This window comes from Barbatula barbatula (genome assembly GCF_947034865.1).
Source record: "Barbatula barbatula genome assembly, chromosome: 14".
NCBI lineage: Eukaryota > Metazoa > Chordata > Actinopteri > Cypriniformes > Nemacheilidae > Barbatula > Barbatula barbatula.
This window is the reverse complement of record NC_136777.1, coordinates 16,557,903-16,577,387: the sequence shown is the minus strand read 5'-3', so window position 1 is coordinate 16,577,387 and position 19,485 is coordinate 16,557,903. Positions and strand designations below refer to the sequence as shown.

The 19,485-nt window shown below is 39.6% G+C and overlaps 1 protein-coding gene across 1 annotated transcript in view; it reads right to left on the bottom strand.

Annotated features, from left to right (window-relative positions):
• Positions 1 to 19,485, bottom strand: part of mcu (mitochondrial calcium uniporter) — a 55,466-nt gene that overhangs the window by 20,335 nt on the left and 15,646 nt on the right. Inside the window, exon 2 of the mRNA XM_079473657.1 lies at positions 10,441 to 10,554. Coding sequence (XP_079329783.1) covers positions 10,441 to 10,554 — 114 coding nt within the window. The remainder of the gene's footprint in view (positions 1 to 10,440; positions 10,555 to 19,485) is intronic.

The following is a 19,485-nucleotide window of genomic DNA, read 5'->3' as shown; positions in this document are numbered from 1 at the left end:
CCAAAGTACAGCACCAGTGATTCGGTAACGTTAATACAAAATCGCTTCAGAGGAGCCTATTAGGAATCGAGAAGGCCACCAACGTTATTGGCCGTCCGTGAGCACACGCAGGGTTTTTATCAGTCCGCCAGGACAGTCATGCTTACACGGTAAAGGGGTTGATGCAACCACTGAGAGATTAGATTGTGACGGTATGATAACCTTGAGCAAAAAGTGCCACGAATTCACGGTATTGCAATAACAACACTTAAATGTGTTATTTTCAAATGTCTGCATATACAAAAAATAATGTAGGCCATATATTAGGCCTAGACATCAAACATTACATTGCATGACATAAGTATTTATTTTTGTGTAAACACAGCTCATTCCTTAGAAACGGTATCACAGAAAATCTGAGTGTATACCTAGACCGCGGTATACCTAGAAAGCGGTATTCGGCCCATGTCTATGAGAGATTAAATGCTGATGCCGTAGAGCTTTTGGGATGCCAGAGTCGGCAAACTAATTTCTGGTGGTATAACACTGTATAGGAATAGGAGGGTTTTGTGTTGGCAAATATGGGTGGAAAGTAATATATCAAAAGATCCTCTTCACGTTGCTGAGCACTTTGTTAGGCGAATACAGCTCGATAGTGTTGTATGACCGGAAATTGGTCTGCCGACCCTGGCCTCACAAAAGCTCACCGGCGCCATGTTGTGCAACTAGCCCAAAAGCGAAATATTGGTATAAAATTTAACTCCAGTAGTATGTCAAACACTGGCTACTTTTCCATCCAAAGTTACGAATTTTGGAATATCACATAAAATATTGCATATAAAGCACAACATCGTAACGTCCAGATAGACTGTCAGCAAAAATTATATTTTCCTTTTATGATAAATGTTATATATAAGAAATATAAATAAAATACATAAACAATGAGCGGACAGATGAAACACAATAAACAATGCTTGCGGGGGCGGATCCCTGTTCTTTACGAACGCAGTTGTGTAAGACAGTTAAATGGAGGTAATACCAGACCACTTTCATGCCAGACTTTGGCTGAAGCACCAGACTGGACCTGTTAAGTACAGTTATACCAACCACTAGGCAAAGTCAGATGACTCTTTAATGCACATCAATGAATCTACTCAGTATTTATTCAGTAAATACTTTCATCAGATTTTTTGTGCTTGATAGAGAACTAATTTGAGCGCATAAGTATTTTTTCATTAATGCACATAACATAACTAGTGTTTCCTCTATATCAAAACTGTATACATACAGCAATAACATTTCATGAATTTTCTAACCAGTGAAATGTTATTCCCATTTGTAGTGCTATTGGTCACAGTACTGGTTCCCTCACACTTGACCCATCTGACTAACAGCATGACATTGGATCTCCATTCCGCCGCTCACTTTCATCTGTGAGTTTTGATTTCAGCAACGGCAAGCAACATAACAGCCAATGTTTGTGTCTGTGCTGCTGAGGGTGTGTGTGCTATATACCTGTGATGGGTTTCTCATCTCATGGGGCCAAAGACCATTATCTTCCAGTTTTCCACGGGGAGAAAGAGAATCTCCAGACGCCCTTGATATCACAAACACAGCCTGAACAACACAGCTCACCTTCATCACCACAAAAACAACTCTTTGACAAAGCATCCGTTTACCGTTTCAAGAGTTTTCTTCTGCACCAAGAAAGCAATTTTCTGACACCAGGTTAAGATCGTGAGTAAAAAACCATGAGCGTTTTATTTATAGCAGAATAATGGAGAGTTTCCAGCTCATTTAGTAGGTAATTTGTGTCTATTAGGGACAGATAAGAAACAATGTAATGATCCTGTTCCTGATTCTGAAATGTCTGTGAACGATTCCTCCAAAGGTTTGAGGAAAAACATCTAACTTTGTTTGGAAAGCATTATCACACCATCCCCAATAGCCAGATGTGCGACGTAAGAATACTTGTTTAGATTTCAACAAAACAAATGTAACTAATTTCCATGGGGTTGTGCACAAATATGTCCTGCCGTTCATTCAGATGTGACTGGCTGAGACCAAACACGCCGTGCTGTATGAAGTCCAGTAGAGTACCAATGGGCACCAAAATATAAAAACGATTCATCTTCAAATTGGAGATCATTGGATCAGATCATCCTCAATGCAGGCTGAGGGAAGTGAGTCTAAAGTCAGTGTTCACATCTAGTCCGTGTTGTCACAACTTGATCAAACTCAACACACACACAGTCTGGGGTTGACTCTTATTCGGTTTCTGCAGCGTTGGCTTCATGCCAGAGGAACGGTCCTGAAAAACATTTTCTGCAGTGTAACCAAACCTCATAAAAATCTACATCATATATAACAAAGAGACTTCTGATGGAAAACAATTACCAGACGTTTTTCCCGACAACCGAGCGTGCGTTAAAGTTATCCAGGAGACCACAAAAAAGTTCAATGTAACAACAGTTTGTTTTTTGTGTTATAAACAGCAGGGGTTTATAAAATGGAAATAAAAATGTGAATATATAACAGGAATTTGCTAAATTAATATAGATGTATGTGACTGCTGTCCTTGTTTTTTATAAAATTCATTATTAACATCATTATTAGTCACTCTTTATGTTATATGTCACTCAAATATCTAACCAAAACCAATTTTTGGACATCCAAGATTTTGGAAGGATAGTGTATTTTTTTTAATACTTTTAAGGAATTTTATGCACGATATGGAGGCAAAGAACCTCCCGGCAATAAAATCCTTTAATGCATGGCTAGCTGTGAACTATAGCACTCATACCATGGTCCTTTGCAAGTGAAAGCTTTTATTGATATGTGTGTCGTTTTTGATCAGACAGGCAAACATGATGGCACCGGTGAGCTTGGGATCAGTGGGATCAGGATCTGGTATCGCACTGAAGGGGATTATTTCACGATAACAGCCGGCTGCTTGTACATTATCCCGCTTATAACACGGCTACTTGCCACATGAAAAAAAATTGGCCAGGAAATGTAGATCGAAATATTTCGAGGAAGATCGAGGAAAAGCCGTTTCCTTCGGTTTTAAGGTAAGAAACAACGTTCAAATGTCACGAACAGGCAATTCGGTTTAATCATTTGTAAATATAATATCTTTATCGTGTTATTAAAAGACATTTTTATATAAAATTTTTCAATGTTATTGAGAGGTTGTTATCTGGGAATAACGAACCTGCAAATGTCACAACTGTCCAATCAGAATCAAGTATTTCGATAAGCCAAAAAATAACTCGATAGTGTTACAAGACCAAAAAATTTGTCTGCAGACCCTGGCGTCGCAAAATCTGACCGGCGCAATCTTGTGCAACTAACCCATTCCAAATCTAAAGCACACCTTCCAGCCAATCAGAATCGAGTATTTAAACAGACCATGGTATAAGATAGAAATGATTCATTCATAAAATTTTACTAGTTCTACAATAAACAATGTCCTTTTTTTCAACAGAAATGTTTCCATCGTAAAATTTCTTAAAATCAATCCAACGGTTTAAATAAATGTAAATGACCTGCTAGATTATTGATTCCTGTCAAATAACCGAATGAAATAAAGGAAACCTTGTAAGAAGCGTTTTGTGAATTGGCAGTGCTCATGATTCTTTCACTGAGTTAAACACATCAATCTTTCATGAATCACACATCTCTACCAGGAAACACTGTCAGAATATTTCACTCCAATGCTTCAGAATGACGAATGCATGAACCATAAACAAAAAATAAACATCATAAACTCATTCAGATCCAATACTAAGAAAAACACGAATGAATAAGAACAGGTTCTCAATTTCCACTCCGACTATCCAGTATAACACAACGACAGAATGTGATGCATCGCGTCTCTTAACACACACCCCCACACTCCAAATGCCCCCTTTCTTATGTGTGTCAAACATTTAGCAGAACGTCTCTGAGGAATTCAGGACATCTGTAAACAACAGTTCTCCTGACGTGTCTCAGACTAATCCAATGAAGCAGAAAGCGCCACGAGGAATTGGATTGTCAGAGTTTTCATTTAGTTTAGTTGTAGTAACCTGTTTTTCTCAACTGCTCTTAGAGACGGGAAAAGGTCAGAGGGTTCTCTCTCCTCTCTGGCAAATATGAAAAGCCTCATGACTCATGGCTGTCAGTAAGGTCATCGATGCAGCGTTTGTGAGCTCTATCCTCCATGTGCCCTTCTGCTTTTCCACTTCTATACAAGCGCTTGGTTCATACAGGTTTGAATTGACATGAGGGAATAAACGATGAAAGAAATACTAATTTCTCTCTCCCTTTATTTGTAATTGTTTAATATGTTTGTGTTTACACACGAGTAGCTGTAGCAGGGAAAACTGCAGGGATTTTTGATCAGGCATTACAAAGAGCCACCCCAAGGGCAGCTACAATTTCAGCAGGCTCTTGAATTTGGCTCTTTCACACACTTGCTATCGGGTCTCATTCATGAAACCCGAGCAGAACACATGTTTGTGTAAATCGTTCAAAAAGTCATTCAAAACATACATTTTAGGATTCGTGAAAAGTATTTTCAAAATGTCTCTCCATGCCACGTGTAAATAGTACGTAAAACCGCACGTAACGTTCTGTATTCTTTTAAACAAAACGATGACACTGCATTTTGATGCACTATGTCTAATAATCTTTCACGAATTATTTTGCCCTGTCTTCTATCATTTTTTACTTTTTAACGTTGGGTAAAACGCGGGGCTCGTCACTGTCCTTTTTACACAGCCGTCCAATCACAGTGAAGAAGAGGCGGGACAAACACTACATTGACCAACCATCATATACAACAATGGCGAAATAAATATTGCTGATTACTGCATTTTCACAATAAGTCGTTTCTTCAAAATAAGATACAAGTAATAATTAGGCTAACGGATATTCTAAAACACAGTAACCAACGCATCTCCGGAATAACGCGCAGTGCCTCCAAAGCATTCTCAGGCGCCACCACCTGGTAGTTTTAAGGTATTATTACTTTAGCTGGCTTTTCGCTTTGGTAGACACAGTTTAAGTTATCCATTTATTGGTAAGCATCTAGCCTATTAGTATTTTATGCATTTATGCATTCATAGGTGGGATTATGCAAATTGTATATGAGCGTGCATGCGCACCTGTTTACAAGTGATTGGAATTCATCAACACGCACACAATATACTTGCAAATCTGAAGTTTACGAAGTATTCGTGAATCTGGGGGAAAGTTTTCGTGAAGGTCAGTCAAATTACTCCGAATTTACTCATATATTTTACAGATGTTTCATGAATGAGGCCCATTGTTTGAATTAAATATCACATTTATACTGACTTAAGTCTTCAAACAAACAAACACTCCGATGCCCAACAGACAAACAAACAGCACTGCCACAGTTTGTAGGGTCAGAGACGATCATATGTGAGATATACTGTAATATGATCCTATTTAATGATCGATGACTGATAGGTGAGCTCTCTCACCGGGCACCAGACATTACTGCAGCACGCCTGCTCACGGCAAAGACTTCTGCAGGGTGATTGAGAGGCCGGCTGAATGAGAGCGAGGGTTCTTTAATTCCTGTTTGCCAGCGTGACCAAGCGTCTGTGTGTGCGTATAAAAAACGAAATAGACAGAGCTGAAAAACACAGCTATGAAGAGGACTATGAATGACATTGCTTCTGCACACAGAAAGAAGTCTGTGTAGAAGACAGACTGAGAAACGTGTAGAAAACGGCTAGAAATTTCATAAATGAGCATCCAAGCCGAGTGCAGATGTTCAATTGAAAGCGGCCGCACACAGAATGTCAGAAATAATTAGTTTTTTTCCAAACATATGATGCCCACAGAGGTCATGCATTATTATTATACCGCATTGCTTTCTCAAGATCACATCCTGAGATATTTTACAACATTTTCACGTCTGACATCAGAATTTGGTTCCGTTCATATAGGGCTGCACAATGGGTAAAATTATAAATTAAAACTTGCGATCCTGTTTCTTCTGTATTTTGATGCATTTCCGAGTGAGAAACATGGATGTATAAAAACAGCCGTTGCATTTTGAAATTGAACTGGCAGCAGACTGACAGTTGAAGGGGAGGACTTAACGGATGTCATTTAAGATGGATAGTCACTACAGGAAGGAAGTGCATTTTCAGGTTTTAACTGAAGATTATGCGGGCACACAAATTTTAAAAAGAGAATGATCCACATTTGGTAAACTATTTACAATAAACGCTGCAATGTTTAATGAAAAAATTAGGCATTGTCATTTTTTATTTCACTGGGACTTTAAGATGGACAGTCATTAAAGGACTGAAGGGCATTTTTTGATTTTAAGATTATGAAGGCGAACAAAATTTCAAAAGAAATTGACCCACATTGTTAAACTATTAACAATAAATGCTGCAGTATTTCATGAAAAAATAGGCAGTCTCATTTTAAAATTCACTGGGACTTTAATAATAGTTGCAGGCGGAAATTGTGAATATTATTTTACAATATCAGAATTTGTTTCAAAAATATATTTGCATGCTTGTGGTCACACTTACAATGAGTACACTACTTTATATTTTTCAAAGCTGCTTTGCTTGTCTCTGAATATATTACCATCTTTATGATTCTTGCAATGCATCCGCAGCAGACAAGTGCAAAAGTTGCTTGGTGCACGGAAAGTTGTGACTGTAAATCCAACACAAAAATAAACCTAAACAGAACATTATATGTAACAATATGAGACGGCATCTTTAGTCACAGTTGTAAACAGCTGCTGTAAACTGTAGTAAACTCATGTTGGTACTTGTGGTGATGATGCAAGAACGACAGAAAAATTTGCATTTAGATATATAACTAACTAACAATATATACCCTATACTTAGTAAACGCCCTGGTGTGTAGTAAAATATGATAACAGACAGGAACATTCTGTACGGAGCCAATCACAGATGGAGCCAAAAGGACTGAAGAACCTCGGGTGGCCATATCTGGTGCTGCGGTCACTGTTCATAAGGAGTAAAGTCTGTGTGAGAGAGTACAGAAGGGAAACTTTGCTCTGCCAGTTCCCTAATGTTTATAGTCAATCAACCTAAATGGGAGATATGGGTTATAAAAGTGCTGAGCGGGGTTCATAAAACCAAACCGAGAGGAAAACATGCAAGTCCAGAGAGAGACTGTGCGATGTGAATACGCCACAGCGCAAAAGTTTAAGTCGGTTCTCTTGTATAAAAAGAGCAAATGCAATATCAGGATGTGAACAGGAATTTTCACAGTTAGGGCTGAAAAATCTGCCGAATACAAGATTCAAATTAAGATTTAATAATCGAAAAAGTACAGTGTGTACCCCCTGTGGGTACCAGCATATTGCATGTATACAGTTCAAGAGATGAAGTATTAACATAAATGGTCATTTTGTTTTTATGGCGTTTTACATTTTAAACTTGCTCATATTTGACCCGGGGTTAAGTGTTAATCCTGTGCATTTATAATCTGTCATTTTACTTTACATTTCCAAACCCTGGGTTAATGTTCTCATTTGCATATGCCATGACTGGAAAATTATAGTTGAAAATATGGGTTGAAATATCTGTTTGCCGCACGCTTCTAAATCAGTGAGAAAAAAGGTCTCCATTTAAATTCATGTTGGTTGTTTTAACCCTCCTAGGACGTTTCTGATCCAATTTACACGCTTTTATTTTCTGCCAACACTTGACATGATGTTTCTGCTTTCAATACTTCATCCAAGCCCCACGTCAAGTCAAGTCAGCTTTATTTAAATAGCGCTTTTTACAGTTTTCATTGTTTTTGTCAATTTTCAGAATGACTATAAGCAAAACATAAAAGGTTATGCAAGTCAAAACACAGACAGACTATAAATTCCTATATGCAGTGTAAGTTTAATAAAACTATAAAATTCAAGCAGCCCCCCGGTCAGGCAAACAATATGCAGCTAGAAGTCTGGTTAGAACTAACAACTATAAAATTGGTTGTTGGAATACATGGGGCTTTGTCATATACTGTAATGTGGTGGACTGCAACGGTAAAGGGTAGAACAGGTGGGAAGGTGCTTAGTGAAATGTGGAGTCTTATTGTCGCACACAATCTCATGGTCCACCTTCATCGCCCTCTCCTGTCCAATCCCACATCCCTCTCAGACTGACACGCTGTATGCTGAGGTAATTCCCGAGCCCTGTGACTGTGTGTGTGCGAGAGATAAATCATGTCCATGTGAGAATAATGCTGAGTACAGCTCTCTCTCTCTCTCTCTCTCTCTCTCTCTCTCTCTCTCTCTCTCTCTCTCTCTCTTTGAGAGATAACCTGTCAGTGGAGGAAAGAGCTGCAGCTCAGGGCAATCGATGCAGTTGCTGGCCCTCAATACAGCAATGCAGAGAGAGAGAGAGAGAGAGAGAGAGAGAGAGATTGTGATCAGAGACAGTAAAAGAAAGTCGGAGAGAGATGCAGTCTTACAGAAATCAATTAATTTGGCTTAACAAGGAAGCAGAACATACATTTTGTTGAAATATTGTCTAAAATGTGACACTATAAAATATAGAAAATCCTGATACATTACAGAAAATCCTATTCGGTATTACATCTGATATGAAGAATTCCTAGTTTCTTGCTAACGGGGTTTGACTCGGCACACAATTTATTAAATCTCATTTATTGTTTTATTTTCAATCTTTAAAAGGGAACTTTTGCAGAAGTTAAACAAACTGAATCTTCTACTTTATGGATCATTTTGAACGACCTTAACAAACTGTTTTAAGACGTTTGCTGCTCAAGTACCCCCGAACACACTACAGCTGCCCTTTCATAAAAGCTCAACAAGCATTGTGCACTGGAGATATATACAGCTGCAGTTTCATTCTATTCTTTTAAAACCATGATGTTTGCTTTTTTATACAACCTAGTTATATTTGTAGTAAAATGTCTGTTTTCACACAGAAAATGCATGCTGCAGATGCCAGTAAACCAGCTTAAACCAGCACGTGACCAGCTAAAACCAGCAAACCAGCATCAAAACATACCTAACCCAGCATACGCTGGATATTTAACAGAGTCGGTAGCTCATTTAAAGGCATTTTGAGTCAAACGGCCGGCTCTTATGTAATGAAGCGCATTCAAAAGACTTAAAACCAGATGCAGTGAGACCTGCACGACCAGTTTCTGGACGTGACGTTTGGCGCAAAGTCTATTAAACAAGGTTAATGTTTTATAAAGCTTCTTGTACTATACCTTATACATGTACGAACTGAAAAGCGGCCTTATATAACAGTATGAAGGTTTGCGTGTTAAAAAAGCAAATCCCAAGCTCCGCCCCTTTGTTCTATGGCTGCAGTTCAAAAACTGCTGGAGGAGCTGCTGTTCTGCAGCTGGACACTATTGGTGCATTCAGCAGCAGTACGAGCGGAAAATGAAGACCAGCGGAACAATTTCTACTGTCCTAAAGAGGCTGATAAGTGTCGGTTATCTGCTCCTTCATCAGGTCTGTCGTCTGAGAAAGAGAACGCACTCAACACTCTCGGAATGGGGCTTTTTTTAAAGGTCACCCTACTTTTTTTTTCATTTTAATAACCAGAAACACACTGAATGCTTAATGTACAGCCAAACAGATAACAAGCATTCAACGACAACAGAAAAGATCCACCTGTGATCATAAATGTGCATGTCTCATGCAGGGGCAGGGAGAAGATGCACATCCCTGTTTGAAAGATGTGAAGGCATTACCTGACAGGGACGTTTTAACTTCTGTATGTATGCCTCGCTGGATTTGACAACCGAACTAGCGTTGCAGAGAAAGCCAATCCTAATGCTTCTCAGGGCAGATTTAACAGAATTGATCTCCCTGTCAAAGGGAATTACACTGTGTAGACACCGAAAAATATGGTCATACCGTAAAAATACTACCATGGAAGGCAAAAGAGTATGCAGGAATTGCATTCCAGGAACTAAAATGAAAAATGCTGAATCGCAACGCTCTGGGAGTAAAGAAATACATGCACAAACCAGACATTTTAAATGAGAAAACAATGAAGGTGCTTGACTTTTTTAATCAGGATATAATTGAAAGTATATGATTATAACAATGCCAGTAAGGAGGACCGTAAAAGAACATCAGGCAAAGAAACAGAAGAACGTCATGGAACAAACCACACTGTCTTTGCAAAGCTCCGTGGAGCACAGAGGAAGATTTGAAGAAAAAATCAATGCTTAAGATGCAAACATGCATGTCGGATGTTATGTTGAAACGATGACCCACAAGTTATTTTGTTGAACCCGTGCGAGCAGTCTACCAGTCTGCACTATATTACATCACTAAAGTATGGACACTGCAAGAGCTGAAAACGGCTTTGAGAAGATTTCAAAAGATAAAAGCTGTCAAGTGTAGCTTTGCACTGTACTTACACTAAGCCGATACTTGTAACTCCAATAATGTGCATAAACACTGACCTGGGCTGTCAAATTGGCACTGGAGTGGCTGAAAAGAGCAGACCTGCCACCTGTTTTCACACCATGCGCTCTCCTGACAGTCTGGTGACCTCCAAGAGGAATAGATAGCGCCTCCTGTAGGGATGGAGGAAACATGGGATATTAGTTACAGGCATAAAAGGTAACGCTTCAAACACAACATGAGGACTTTTGTAAGAAAAGTTCATCCAAAATGGATTTTCACAGACAAATGTAGTTATCAAACAGCACTTTCAGTTATTAAATATCTCATCAAGCTTTTCTTTCATGTGCCGAACCTGTACACAAATTCACCAGTGAAATGTACCGTCCTCTTCTGGTGTTACACAGCATTCTGCAGCTGTTCTCTATTCGATTAAGGCCATTTACACTCGCTACACAATTAATTATGCAACAACTCAGTGACAGACGCAGGTAACATGTCGCATCAAAGAGCAGCAGGGACGATGTGAGTGGGAGTATGTGGGCGACTTCTAGCATACGGTTGAGAGATCATATATAGACAGCGCCCATGAGAATGAACGATGACTGACGAGATCTGTTTTTAATCTCAATTATTTCTCCTTGACATCGAACAGATTAAATGGAAAGCAAATGGAAATATTTGCTTAAGTTTCTCCTGAGAAAAAGAACCGGAAATATCGCAAACGTCGAGGTTTCAGAAGAGATCTCAGCAATGTCACAAACTGAGCTCAGATGTGTCAAGTCTGCCATCAAAAGTCACCATTATTAAAGATCTCAATATGAGCTTGATCAAATTTACTCAGATCCATTATCTTACATTTATTTTATTTTAATACAGCGGTCGCTGTCCTTCTAAAACCCCTTATGCCTAAATTCGCTGTTTTTCAGGAAATGGTTCATGGAAAACTGTTTTGTCAAAGTTGACAATCGCTTTTGAATATGTTTTATTGGTTAGATATTTGCAAAACCCAGTGAAAAACATAAAGGGTGATTAATAATAATGATTTATGGCAAATATCGGGAAAAATTGCGATACAAGGTTTCAGAAGGACAGCAATCATCTATTTTTATTTCCCTGAAGCAGTTAAAGGAGAAACATCTGACTTAGTCAAACTTTTAAATGCAACGCAACTGAGAATTCCTTGAGTTCAGTGATATAATTCTACAGCTCTACGACAGATATAAGATGTTCACTCCATCAGAAAAGAGATAATAGAGGGAATTTAACAGGCCGGCAGATGTCGTGTCACCAGAGTTTGAACAGTAAGTAGTGGCAGGTCAGTCCATGAGAGTAACTAAATCATTCTGTTAAACTGACACAGGCTCCAGACATCAGTGAAGCTCTTGACAACTCAGCCATGACAGTGGCAATTAGTCTCCTGTCGCCTGTGAGGATTTACCTCTTCACATCTTGCCCAACTCAGAAAAACGCATCAAAACTCCATTAAATTCAATAGCTCTGTAGCATTTTTATAGAAGAGTTTCTCTGTCAACCCCACGGTCCATTTATAGGCCATCTGACGCATGTCGCACAATAAAATGTAAAGCACTTTCTCTCTGGGCTGAGAAAGAGCTAATCACTTGAAGAAGCCTTCAAGCCATACATCCAACTTGCATATATTTACTCTTATGTGTGAGGTAGTATAGACCGCTTCAAAGCAACTCCATAAACAAACGTTACTGCGCATGCACGTGTTCATGGACTGCCCTTAAAGGGTTATTTCAGGCAAGAAACAAAACTTCCCCATGTTTTACTCACCCTCGAGGCATCCTGACTGAATAAGATTTTCTTCTTGAAGAATAATGCTGTCGGAGTTATAATACCACGTCTCATTTCACTTCCAAGCGGTAGAATGGCAGTGAAAGGGGGGAATTTTCTGAAGCTCCAAAAAGTGCATCGATTGAACAAAGAACATATCAACACCGGTCTTAACAAAGGTCTTCTGAATCGAATCGATGCATTTTTCTTAGAGAAAATATTGACAAAGCTATTAACGTTAAGGTCTAGCTTCTGTTATCCCTCGGCTGTGCGTGAACCAGAGGCTTGTTTTTCCGGCAAATGACGGTGACGAAAACTTCCTCACAGAGAAGACCGTATTCTATTGGAAAAAACTGAAAATGCTGCGCTCGTCATCGGAACTTACGACACACCTGCGTCATTTGCCAGAAAAACTAGCCTCACGAGTTCTCGCGCAGCCGAGAGATAACGGAAGCTAGACATTATCGGTAATAGCACTGTCAATGTTGATATTTCTCTTTAACAAATGCACCGATTCGCTTCAGAATACCTTTGTTAAGACCACGGAGCCGTGTCGAGCCTTTCTTTGATTGATGGATGCACTTTTTGGAGCTTCAAAAAACTCCCCCCCATTCTACTTCTTGGAAGAAAAATAATATGTGCTATTAAAACTCTGACTGAATTATTCTTCAAGAAGAAAGTCATATTAAGTGAGGATGCCTTGAGGGTGAGTAAAACATGGGGAAGTTTTGTCTCTTGCCTGAAATATCGCTTTAACTTCCGGTACACATTTGAACATAATAGATCGCCTGTAGATTATTTATGATAACAAACAAAAGAAACCAAGAACCACACTTACTTGGCTAAACTTGTCTCTCCAATATTTTCAAATTAGACTGTGATGCCAAGCTCAACCGCTAGACGTCAGTGTCCCATACGGTTTCTTTAAATGCGACAAAGATTCAACAAATTGTTTCCCTTAATCCAATGAAAATACAACAAAATGAAACAAATTATTTATTCAATACAATTATTCTACAATAAAAAAAGAAAATAAATTCATAATAGCATAAATTAAATATAAAAAGTTATATTATTAGACATTAGCCAGACCGGTATAAAAACAGGCACCTGCAGTGCCAGCGTGCGCATCCAATGAAACAATCTATAGTATAAGTAGGTGATGAAACATTTGTCTTCACTAAATTTATCCTCAAAATACTTGAACACAAATTCAAAGATAAATCTGGAGGTGCATTGAGAGTTCAAGCCCTGTTGGAGATGATTCAAAGGTATTATGTTGCATGCGGGGTAATGGCGCATGGAGGTGTGATGAACCTCATGTGCCCGCTGTTCAGTGTGGGCAAAGATCTTGTGGAAATTCAATGTAGAGTTGCGAGACTCCAATTAACCCGTTACAGTAGCGTAATTGTTTACGGGTACTTGAGGTTAGAAGTGCACGCTTGGTGTGATTTGGTAATTGTACCCTGCGGATTCATATGCAGGAAAATAAAATGAACAGCAGTGTGGTATAGGGAAGTACTTGAAAAAAAAGAGATGCTAATAATTTAACTACTATAAATCAAATGCACCACAGAACAGACAGTGAGACTTCCTACTGTGTCCACAGGGCCAGATATTCTCAGATATTCATCATTGCAAGAGACATCTTCAAAAAGCCTGACATCCTCAGACTCTAAGGGATATCCAAGAAACGAGAAGTCACAAAGTTATCTTTCTCCAAAGTGCAGAAACTTTATTATCACCCTCAATATCAAGTTTTGTACACTTTGAGCTGTGGAGGGTTGCCATCTCTCTTGCCAAGAGATGCACGTTGTCATAAAGTAGCAGTATGTGTGTTGCTGTTGATTATCTTGTCACGTTTAACAGCAAGATACTCCCCAAAGATCAACAGCACAACAACCCATGCGTCAGGTTTTCTTTCCTCGGCACAATGACAGCAATTTTATGGACATCTCATCTCCGGAGACCGGTAGACACAGTGTCTGGGAGAAAAGACTGAATTCGAAATCTGCAGTGTAACTCACCATTCACAAGTTCAAAACATTGTTGGGGGATTGAAAAAATGGCTCAAATGTATTTATATGCTCATGTCAAGACATTGAACCTTTTAAGCTTTATTTGAAAATATATCAAACCAACACAACAAAGGTTACATCAAACAACGTGTTTTACGGCTAAAATACTTCCTCTCCTGTCTTTAAAACGGTTGACAGTTTAAAGACAGTCTTTTCGTTATAAGAAGAGAGTTCTTTAACGCTGCAGAACCTACAAACCACAGGAGAGTCGCTCGTGTTTACTGTGTCAGAATGTGAAGTCGTAACTGATGCTTCAGTGACTGGCTAAATATTGATGTGAAGCTTGACTTATAAGGGCTGAGCTCATGTTAGTGAGACATTTCTACAGATGCCTTAGGCCATCTATACACCAAACTGTCTCTCTTGCTTATGGCCTCAGAATATTACGACTTCTAATTTCCCCCTATTGACTCCCATAGTAGAAAAAACAACAACGGTAGTCAAAAGTGCCCCAGAACCTTTTGCTGTCCTATCAAAATATCAAAAGTGCTCCAAGGATTGACACAATTATGTGTAGCAACAGTTATGTGTAACAAACTAAATACAAAATTGCCGTTTTCATCTCTCAAAGACTATTCACACTGTAAGATATGAGGTTCTCTATCATCCTGTTCTCTTATAGAGATGAATACCAATCTTAAAGTTGCACTAGTACAACGGATGCAAACAAGTACACTAGCAAAGGGGCCCCTTGTAATAGATACACACGATACAAAGTACAGCTGTTCTAAATATGGACACATGACTGTGGGAAACAGGAGGAGGGTAATGCAAATAAAGTCATGCACGCAAACTAAACCCCCATTAAGACTTGGACTACAGCACTGGAGCCACACGAGACGCTCCGGTCTCTCTCGCATTCGCTGCGAACAGGCCTCAGCATCATAGAAATCTCAGCGTGCATTTCTCCGTATTTCAGCTGGAAATCGAATTAACTTTCTTTTCTCATATGATGTGAGGCTGTGACTACTTGTGTGTGCGTGTGTCTGTAATAGGAAAGAAACACTTAAATCTTACACACAATGCAATCTCGCTGTAGACAGCTGCTGGAACAAAGAGTCCAAAAATCAATGTAAATCTTACTGCATGAGGGATGTGAATGAGGGATAGAGACGCTTGAGCGTACACCGACTAATGAGAGAGAGGGTCAGACATGTACGCTTCGTTGGAATGTTGAGCCCTCTCCGAGCCATCAGGCTCCGTTTTGTTCCTGTTCTTTTATTAGCGGGATTGCGAAGGCAGAGGATGAGGATTGGAACAAAACCCAAACTCTAAGTATTACACGTTGGGGCTTAACTCGTAGTTTGTTATGGACACCCCGAAACTGAGACATCTGTAACCTAAAGGGATACTTCACCCAAGAATTCTGTCATCATTTACTCGCCCTCCGATTGCTCCCAACTTGTATTCATCTCTATATTTTGCTGAACACACAGGAAGAACTTTTGAAAAATGTCAGATGTGGCCCCCCCATTGACTCCCATAGTAGGGAAAATAAATACTATGGGAGTAAATGGGGCGCGAGATATGACGTTCTTTTAAATATCTTTCCGTTTGTTCAGCAAAACCAAGAAAGCAATACAGGTTTGGAACAATCTGAGGGCGAGTTTCACGCTCATGGTGCGCTGTGGATTGCACTGTAATGTCTTCTGACTCGACTGCTCTTTCGATTGCTTTTCCATTGTGGCGCCACTCATTTTCTTGTTATGGTTCTTACTGTCTCCAATGCAAGTACTTTTCCTTTGCATCACGTAACCCACTTCTGAAATGCACAAACGCATGTATCCGTGCTCAACAAGAGCTTGAAAGGAGAACAAGGGATGCATGGTGAACAGGAAAGGCTGAGTGGATGGAGAGGAGCAGAGAGCAGGCTCTTATACAATATGCTCGGTGGGAATAAGCCTATGTGTACACCAGCGGGAGAGCTGAGGGAAGGCGGCTGTGTGGCAAGAGTCACGAAGGGATGATATGAGCTCTGTGATTGAATTGGAGATGAAGGGATTCCCTTCTTTTGTGCTTGTTGTGCTTCAACCCCCAATGAAATGGGTTATGGAGGACACAAGCTGTGTAACAGTAAAGCCGCGGTCAGACTTGACTTTGAGCATGCAACATTTATTCAGACGGTGCTACGAAAAATGGGCAGGAGCAATTCCGCCATTTTTTACATTTTTTGTACCAAGAGGTCACGCTGTGATGTTTTGGTCTTCGATTGGTCTGACGCACTTGTGACGTGAATTTGCAGGTCGGAGTTTGCCGGACATAAACTTTGCTATGCAGCGAAATATCTTCCGGTCTAACAACAGTCAAGACAATGCTGTTGTGTGTACAGTTTGTAAAACCTTTTTATTTTATTTCTATTTTTACTACATTTTGTCATGTTAAAGGTCCAGTGTGTCATTTTTGTAATGATCTATTGACAGAAATGCAATATAATATACAAAGCTGTGTCTTCAGAGGTGTATAAAGAGCTTACACAATAAAGCTTGTTTTACATACATCAACTTGTAAATGTGAGCAATCTATTTCTGTATTTTGACAGCATCTTTCCACATAAATTCCACAAAATGTATCTTTTCTCTGTGTACCCTGGACTATTGAAATGCACGTTAAAAGAATGCAGCTGAAATCAGAAAAGTAAACTCTATGATCAGACTTTTACGCAAGTAATATACTGTTTGTCACAAACAAACAAGAGTAAACCATTCTGCACGTGGATATTCGGTTGAGGGCCTTAAACAAAACTGATCACTATAAAGATCTTGATGCCATCACACAAATTTTGGTGTTTAGGTCCTGCTCAAAAGTGCGGGTGGTGATTATCTGAGGATTATCGAAACGTCCTTATGCCTTCTGAGGCAGAGACCACGTCTACTCTAACTAAGGTCAACATTCTAGAGCCACACACTTTCTCTGCATCCCATGAATCAATATCAATCTTTCAATGCAGAGACTCCCAACGGACACGCACAGTAGTGTGGTGTGTGGGTTTGCAGGCTCAATGACAATGCGGTAGCTAATCTCTCAAACTGGCTGTCTCTGAAGAAGCCGAGATGAATGGCTTTCACTCTTCTTCATTCATAATAAAAGACCTGCAACATGGCAGCCGTACAAATAGAGACACGGCACGCGAATAAGCAGGCAGGCATTTCATCTACACTCCTAACATAGCGAAGCATTATGAAAGGCAGATTATTATTCATATTTACAGCTGGTGTTCGCACTAAAGTCCTCTCAAAGGGGAAAATTGTCACGTGCTGCACGACTACTGTCGCTAAAAGATATACAAAGGCCCTAAAGCTAAGAGGTCCTTACGATACCAATAGATTACAAAGGACGTGAAACGATGCCTCTGCTCATTGAAGCAGATTACCTTTTACTGTCTTTTATTCTTTCCGCTTTGCCTTTTCTTGGGCTACGGTTACCTGACATTTTCACAATGCCCTTTTAGAAAGGGAAAAACAAGAGCACAGGTTTTCTTCCGTCTCAGCCTTCCTACCTCAGTGAAGCCAGTTAGCTAACGTGATTACAGGAACCAGTGCATATGGAAGTCAAAATGTTACTGTCTAGCGCAGTTTCTTGTCTTAAAGATCCAGTCAGTAATATCTAGGGGCAAGGTTGCGAATTTTAAAAAACGCTCACTCAACCCCTCCCTTTCGAAACACTAGAACGGCTGACAGAACGTGGCGAAATAAATGGCAAGGGGACCCGGGCAGTGTTTGTAGATAGAGATATGTCGTTCTAATGTGATAAAAACACACCACTTTATTATGTAAGCTCTGAAGACTACATGCAGTAGGGCTGTGCAATATATCAAAATCATCGATATATTGCACATGTGCATATCGCAATATGCATATCGCGATGGTTTGCGATAAAAGACTGATTTAATTCTTCGACAAGTTATGTATGGTTAAGGTTTTAGGTTGATGCGGATATGATAGTATCTATCTGGCACGCGGATGTTAGTAGGGATGTGCGTGCAACCTTCAGAACCTTTTTTTCCTAAAATAATGTGACATATATGTTGGTTATATAATTTCTTTAATATGTTTTAAATTGATTTTAGAAAAAGAAATACTGTACCGCATATTGAATATCGCATTATTTGGTATGCTATCGCATATCGCATTTTCCCTCAATACCGCACAGCCCTAATATGTATATTATATTGCACTTCTACAGATCATCACAAAAATTACACACTTTAATGAAACTGCACCCGTCACAAAAAAGTGCATACATGTGACGTTGGGTATTCCAAACTTACACCAGGTTAAAGCTGTTTGAGAGACGTGACAGGATTGTCTTTGATGCGACTCCTGCACATCAGCAACCGACATTCATTCTTACATGTATTATGTAGCATTTCCTAATAAAGGTACCTGCCAACTGGCAAGTAACTTCATTTTATTTACTCGCCAAAGTCATTTTTACTCTCATTTGGCACTCAAGTGTTATTTGAGACCTTGCGTAGGTGTGTGGGGGTTAGACAGACATGCACGCAGACGTATTACAATCATGACAGATGGCGAAGAGATAGGCAAAGAAAAGTGCCGGTAAAGCAAATGACAGCAAAAAGCATCTCTGCTGTATGCTAAATGGGGAATTAGACGCTTCACAACCCTGAGTCTCTTTACCACCGCATTTCCATTCAACCCCAGTCACACATCTCATCTATGAACAGACCTTGCTTTGTCAAGACTGAAGTTGTTCCAGCAGAGGAACATTAGCCATTGCTATCCATACAGGAACATGTACGTATGTCCGTGGCTCAGTCCATTTTCAGAGTGTGAAATTATAGACATTTGACAATGATGAGATCCATGAGGAACGTAAAGGGTTGATGAGGATTCCAGGGAAGAAGTGTTTCTATGACACACATCTCCATCATAAGTCCTGCACTGCTGAGAGCTCTGATTATATTACTGGTCACTGGATAGTACTTACCACGCTGAGCCATCTGAGAAGCAAACACACACCATCAATGCAGTCCTGAGATTTACACTCACTGCACCGCATCATCTTTGCTCGAGCTATATTTATATTCTGATGCAAATCCTTCTTGAAACACCAAACAAATAATTACTCCTAACTAACTACTTTCTGACATGTTCCTCACCCATTTGCATTCTTTTTGCAAACTAAAACAATTCTTCCAGTTTCACCAATTTATTCTAACATTTGGTGTATCCGAAATAGCGAGTGACAGTACGTAGTACCTACATA